General features: G+C 57.0%; 1 protein-coding gene across 1 annotated transcript in view; it reads right to left on the bottom strand.

Moving 5' to 3' along the window:
- CACNA1I (calcium voltage-gated channel subunit alpha1 I) overlaps window positions 1-7,264 on the bottom strand; it is a 137,063-nt gene that overhangs the window by 120,553 nt on the left and 9,246 nt on the right. The window contains exon 2 of the mRNA XM_023222216.2: window positions 3,316-3,569. Coding sequence (XP_023077984.1) covers window positions 3,316-3,548 — 233 coding nt within the window. The 5' untranslated portion in view covers window positions 3,549-3,569. The remainder of the gene's footprint in view (window positions 1-3,315; window positions 3,570-7,264) is intronic.

Here is a 7,264-nt window from a genome sequence, read left to right as displayed (position 1 = left end):
TACCGTGTTAGCCAGGATGGTCTCGATCTCCTGACCTCGTGATCCGCCCGTCTCGGCCTCCCAAAGTGCTGGGACTACAGGCTTGAGCCACCGCGCCCGGCCACACACGCTCTTTGAAACACAGAATTTTGCAGCCTTTGAATGACAGAAGCTTAGAATTTCAGTGTCGCTGAGCCTTAAATCTTAACTTTGAACCCTTAGACTGTCACAGAAGTTTTGAGTCTGAGTGTCCCAGAGCTGACGCCTTTGAAGTTGCTGTGCTTTTGAGTCATCAAATCTCAGGCCTGAAGAGAGTCCGTATCATACCAGTTAAGGCTGAGACCTGAATCACCTCTATCCCAGCCCAGCCTCCGCAGCCCTGGCCATGGGGATGCCGGGAGAGTCCTCACTCTGCACAGTTCCTGGGACTGAAAAGTCCCTCCTGATGGAGGGGGGCTGCTTTCTGCCCCACCCCTTGAACCCAGGGCTCTCTCCAAGACAGACAAGAGGCAGGCCCAGCTATCCCCGAAACCAGTACTCCTCTCCCTCCTGGGCCAGCCCCACCGTTGTCTCCAACCCCAGGCCACAATCCACATGCCCTGAGGGTGGAGGCAAGACGGGTGGTGAAAACCAAGGAGACAGGGGCCCCAAGGACTCTGTTTGCCCAACAGGCCAGGCATGTGGAAAACAGGGTGGGTTCCCAGGGGGCTGGCTCACTCAGTGGTCAGGGGTCAGGGTGCCTGAGGTCAAGGCAGCCCCCACGCGTGTGTGGCTAACACCCCGGGCTCTCAGGGCTGGAAGGGGTTACTCGTCCGGCCCCTCCTTTTTAGGTGGAGGTGCTGAGGCTGAGAGAGAAGAGACCGCCCAGGGTCACACACACGGCAGACAGGACTCGACCAACCCCAACTGGGGGCCTTTCCGTGACACTTGGGCAGCAGCCCAGCCAGTCCAGCCACAGCCCATCAGAGACACAGCTGGGTCAGACTCCCAGGCCAAGTCATCTGAGCCATGCCCCTGCCTCCAGCCCAGAGCAGTATTGCCCATCCAGACCCCTTAAGGCTCAAAGAGGCAAAGTGACTTACTCATGGTCACACAGCACCCAAGTGACAGAGCCAGAATCAACTCTTCTCATCTCACCCAGGAAAGGCCCCTGAGACATTGTGACATTGTCCCCTTGGTCCTCCTGTCAGCCTTTTTCTTCCTTAAGGCCCAAAACTTCTGTGGTCACCCCCTTCTCAGGCCTGGCACTCCTCTGTTCGCGTGCCACAAGCCCCCGAGGTTTCCCCAGTGCTTTGTATTAAAACTAGCCACGTAGGCCAGGCACGGTGCCTCACGCCTGTAATCCCAGCACTTCAGGAGGCCGAGGCGGGCGGATCACGAGTCAGGAGTTCGAGACCAGCCTGGCCGATATGGTGAAACCCCATCTCTACTAAAAATACAAAAATTAGTAGGGCATGGTGGTGGGCACCTATAGTCCCAGCTACTCGGGAGGCTGAGGCAGGAGAATTGCTTGAACCTGGGAGGCGGAGGTTGCAGTGAGCCGAGATTACGCCACTGCACTCCAGCCTGGGTGACAAAGCGAGACTCCATCTAAAAAAAAAAAAAAAAAAAAAAACTAGCCACATGAGTGGTCCCTGCTTCCTTCCTCCCCGGGCACTCTCTGGGACAGACCAGCTCTGCCTCTTTGTCCTCGGTGTCCCAGGGCAGACGTCATGAGTGCTGGGTGAACTAATTACCGAGCAGACCCTCTCACCATGCCTGAGACCCTGTGAGCCATCCCCCGGAAGGAGCAGGGAGGCTCTTAGTCCCCACCCAGCAAGGAACGCCCAGTTCTGCCTCCTACTCCAGCAGAGACCCTCTGGTTTCCAAAAGTTAGGGGGATCCAGGACCCACCATCACCTCAGCCCGCTACAGAAGGGGAGCCCAGCAGTCCTGCAGCCAGTCTCAACATCCCAGCCTGTATCTGGCATCCCTGGACTCCAGGGCAGGACGCATGCCTGCACCTGACCCAGCAGCTCCCCACGCCCTGTCCTGTGTGGCCGTAAGCACCAGAAGCTCGTTTCTGGGCATTGTTTGGTGGGCCCCTCAACCACAAAGCCACCATGGCTTGGGTCCCTGGCCCTCAGCTTAACCTTGCAATCCAGTGCCACACAGTCCTTCCAGAGCATAGACCCTCCAGGCCCTGCTTCAAATCCTGCCCTTGGAACACAGTCCCGTCCCTCATGCAGTCTCCAAGGCCCTGCGGGGCTCCCGCCGCACCTACAGCCTCACCTCACTCCTCTCTGCCCCTCAGGGCTCCAACACTGCCTGCAACTCCTCCCTTCTCCAGGCTTCGCTCCTGCCATGCCCTCCTCCTGCCTCCCACTGCCCTCTACCCAACCAACAACCTTCCTTGAGGAGTCAGCTCTGGCATTGCCCAAGTATACCCAGCAAACACTGCCAGAGCACCCACGATGTGCCAGGCACTGTGCTGGGTGCTAGGGTCCCCACCTCGGTCATCTGACAGTACCCTAGGGGAGGCAAATGTTAGATTCAGAATTCCACAGTTAGATGTGACAGTTAAATACGAAGCAGAGGAGCAATCCCAGAGGGTTTCCCTGAGGAGGTGATGCTTAAGCTGAGATTTTAAGGATGTAGCAAAGGATTTGGCCAGGTCCAGGGGGAAGGGAAAAGCTTTTCAGACAGAGGGAAGAGCCAGTGAGAAGACCCTGAGGCTCAGAAGAGCACGGGGGGAAGCGAGGCTGGGTGGGACACGCAGGCCCCGATGGGCTGGTTTAGGACTTTGCTCTGCACCTCCGGGGCCATAGCAAATCATGACAGTCTCAAGCAGGGGGAACATGAGCCCACTGGAGGCAGCAAGCGGAGGCAGGAGGCCTGGGAAGAGGCTACTTGGAGGCACAGCAAGGAGAATGAGTCCTGCCCTGTGTGTTGGGATCGGCTGCCCCGCTGCCCACGCTCACGGTTCCTGATCACGGCTCCCATCCCCTGTATGGTCACGGCCCATCAGGTGGCTCCAGAGTCTGACTGATCTGCAGTCCCAGCCCAGCACAGGCCCGGGGCCCACACTCAAGGACTCTCTGAGCCAGCGAGCCACTGGACTGACCCCACAGCCACCAGCAAATTCCAGAACCTTCACATCAGCAGAACACCAGGTCCTCATCCGTTTGAGGTCTCCCCAGACCCACCCTCTCAGCTCACTCACCACCAAGGCCCAGTGGCCTCACCACAGACCTCAGGTCTCCCAGCCGGAGCAAGGTGTGAGCAGCAGGGCTCGATCCCAGCCCCTCACCCTTCAGCCCCTACAGGGCCCTGATCAGCCAAGGCTGCGGAGGATATGGGTTGCACACCATCTTGATACACCAGTTCCGGGGGCTGGTGGTCTGTCGCAGGCAGAAGAAGGCAACGGGCGCCAGGTCTGGGTGTGGGACATGAGGATCAGCTCCATCCAGGGGCTCCTCCAGGCCTGGTGGGGAGGATGGGGGGCTCTGGGGCCCAGGCTGCTCCGCGGTGACTCCCGGCTCAGTAGCCGGGGCTGCTGCAGATGAGGGCGGGGAGGCGCTCTCAGCCATGTCCACGCTGAGCTGGGAGCCCTGGGGAAGACAGAGAGGGTGGCACGTGGTGGGGACAGGCCTGGTACTTGCTCCCCAACCTGCCTCTCCACCAAAAAGTGGACAGATGCGGCTCTGACAGCCCACCTGAGCCCCACAGACCCCTCACCCTCACTCTGGGGTGAGGATTACGAAACAGCCGAGGGCCCAGCTGCACCCATGTTGGAATCCACTTTCAAGCTGGGCGATCATGGGGCAAGTCTGCTCACCCTGGCTGAGCCTCAGTTTTGGCAAATGAAGATAGTGGGGAGAATAAAGCCTTCTTAGAATATAATTGTGATATTAACTCTTTTTTTGTCTATTGGCAATTTCCTGTATTTGAAATCTTTCATTATTTACGAGAAAAAATGTTTAAGTAATATAGAAAATCAAAAAAGAAAGAAGGGAGAGAGAGGGAGGGAAGGAAGGAAGGAAGGAGGGAGGGAGGGCAGGGGAGGGAGGAGGGGAGGGAGGGAGGGGAGGGGGGGGAGGAGGGAAGGGAGGGAGGGAAGGAGGGAGGGAGGGAGGGAGGGAGGGAAGGAAGGAAGGAAGGAAGGAAGGTAGGTTAACTTTTTTACAAGACTAGAGCTATGTATTTATTGCACCATTAAAGGTAAAGAAAACTTACAAGAAAAAAAAGGTGATTGTAAAGACAGACATGATTGCCAGGACAATTCAGGTTACAAAGGCAAAGTTGGGGTGCTGCAGAATCAGAGACTGGGGGAACCCTGGCAAGCCAGGAGGGAATCACAGTCGGCTTCCCTGAGGAAGTGACCCCTGAGCTGAGACCTGCAGCTGAATCCTTGACCCAGGGACCTCCTAGCCACTTCCTTACCAGGTTGAGAACCCAGGAATCTTAGAGTCCAACCTCCTTGCCTTACAGATGAAGAAACTGAGGTCCAGAAAAGGGACAGGACAGACATGTAGCGGAGTAACAGCAGAAATAGAATTCCAATCAAAGGCCAGCCACGTGGTTCACACCTGTAATCCCAGCACTTTGGAAGGCCAAGGTGGGTGGATCACCTGAGGTCAGGAGTTTGAGATCAACCTGGCCAACATAGTGAGACCTCATCTGTACTAAAAATACAAAAATTAGCTGAGCGTGCTACCGCACGCTCTAATCCCAGCTACTCAGGAGGCCGAGGCACGAGAATCGCTTGAACTGAGGAGGTGGAGGTTGCAGTGAGCCGAGATCACACCACTGCACTCCAGCCTGGGCGACAGAGCAAGACTCCGTCACAAAAAGATAATTCCGTTCAGAGCCCACTTCCTGGGTCTGTGGCCCAGGCAGCTGCACAGGGCCCCGTGCTCAGAAGGGCCCTGAACTTGCTTTAGAATTCTGCTGTCACCAACATGAAATTCTTAATTTCTTATCAAGAGGTCCCACATTTTCATTTTGTTCTAGGTGTTGCAAATCATCTCGCTGGCTCCGACTCCAACTCAGGGCACTTCTACTCCCTGTGGCCTCATCTGATGCTCACAACCACCTCAGGAGGACTGTTATGCCCATTTGGCAGGTGAAGAAACTGAGGCCAAGAGAACAAAGTGGCTTGTCAAGGCTACGCACCCAGCCAGGTGAAGCACCAGGTGGTGTTCAGAGGCCAGAATCCCAGCACCAGACCCCTAGGCAGGCTTCACGACAACTGACGGTGCCCTCGCTGGCCGAGGGCCTCCACAAGCAGTCAATGGCAAGATGGGACGGACAGCCCCACTCCCAGGTCCTGCCCTTCACCACCTCACCCCAAAGGGCACTAATCCCTAAAACTTTGTCCACTGAGGTCCCTGGGACCCTAGAACCCCTGCAGGGCCAGTCTGGGCCGTGGCATTGAGAGATGGGGCCCCCATCCCTGGTGCCCACCCAGTTGCTGCTGGGCTGTCGACCAAGCCACCCGGAGCTGATGCATTTGGACATTTCTCTGGCTCCCGGGGGCAACGGGCGGGAGTTGGCACCTCCTGCCACTTCCTCTGGCTGGTCAGGGAGGCAGAGTTTTCTCCTGAGCTCAGGGCTTTGCTCTTGATTCCAGAAAAACAGCCACGGGCCTTACATAAGCTCCCAGGCACCTTGGCCTGCCACGTGTCAACCTCCTGGGCTGAAACACACCCTCCCTAGGGTGGCTCCAGCTCTGCCCACCACCGTGCCAGCCTCGGAGCCCACCACTCCCTCCCCTGGCCATTTGCTCTGGCCAGACTGGACCTCCTCAGGTCCTAGGCCCTGCTCCCGCTCTTCTCTCTCACTGGGTCACCTTCTCCTTCCCCCCAGGCCCTGTTCTACCAGGCCCTACTGATCCATTTGTCCAGTGAGCACCTCCTATGTGTAGGCTTTGGGCTATGCTGGGGCACGAGCCGGTCTCGGCACCAGCCCCCATTCAGCCCACACTTCCACAGAGGAGAGAGACATACCTATCGATTAATTTCTCTCTTCTTTTCCACAACTCTTATCACCATCAAACACAGTGCATAATTTATGTCTTTATATCTCCACGATTTGGTGTCTCCCCATCCTAAGAGAAGCCTATAAGGGAGGTGTATCCCCTCACTGCTGTATCCCCAGCACCTGGAATGGTGCCTGGAGCATACTAGTGCTCAATCAATATTTGTTGACTAAGTGAATAAAAAGTGCTGGGAAAGAAACAAACAAGGGGGAAAGGTGGGAGTGGAGACAATCATCTTGCCCTCTCTAAAGGAAGAGATGTTTAAGTGAAAACCAAGAATCAGAAGGCAGCAGCCCTGACTGATCCGCTGGAAGAGCATAGGAGGAACAGCACGTACGAAGGCCAGGAGAATGGGGTCCGCTCAGCGTATTTAAGGAACAGAAGTGAGGCCTAGCCTGGGGCAGGGAGGCGGATGAAACCGAAGAGTTCGGCAGGGCCCTAGGGGAGAACACAGAGGAGCCTGGGTTTTATCCCAAGTTCAATAGAAGCCACAGGTGGGTCTTAGGCAGGGGAGTGGTGTGCTCTGCTCTGTTTCTAAGCCGTCTCTCTAGGGGCTGAAGGGAGAGCGGATGAAGGGGCAGGGGTGAACAGGAAGGGCCAGGAGGAAGTGGGCTGGCCTGCCCTTGGCTGCTGGTGAAGACAGGGGGAAGGGGGTGGATTGAGATTTATTCTCGCAGTAAAGCACCTGGCCTTGCATCGACCACAGTGGCACACCCCGCAACCCTTGCCCCAGCATTGCTGAAGTCCTTCCTGAAACCACACAGGCAGAAAGGGCGCCACCAGACCTGAAACCGCACAGGCAGAAAGGGCGCCCCCAGACCCCGGGACTGCACAAAACCACCCCTTCCTGTCTCCGGGCTACGTCACTTGTGCTGACTTGCTTGTTGCCTCTCGTGGCCTGTTTAATGCCGCCACACTGTGCTACCCTCTGTTCTCACACCTCTCCCCTCCCTGTGGGGCTCCCAGAAACCACACCCCTAAGGCCGCCACCCTCAACTCTCTCTCCAGCGGCCACCCAGCCTCCACCCTCTGACCTGCTCCCAATGATCACACAGCTTCCACCCTCTGATCTGCTCCCAATGATCACACAGCTTCCACCCTCTGATCTGCTTCCAGCGACCACCCAACCTCCACCCTCTGATCTGCTTCCAGCGACCACTCAGCCTCCACCCTCTGACCTGCTCCCAGCGACCACCCAGCCTCCATCCTCTGACCTGCTCCCGGTGACCACACAGCCTCCACCCTCGGACCTGCTCCCGGTGACCA

The sequence above is a fragment of the Piliocolobus tephrosceles genome, chromosome 19 (assembly GCF_002776525.5).
Source record: "Piliocolobus tephrosceles isolate RC106 chromosome 19, ASM277652v3, whole genome shotgun sequence".
Taxonomy (NCBI): domain Eukaryota; kingdom Metazoa; phylum Chordata; class Mammalia; order Primates; family Cercopithecidae; genus Piliocolobus; species Piliocolobus tephrosceles.
This window is presented reverse-complemented; position numbering and strand designations above follow the sequence as displayed.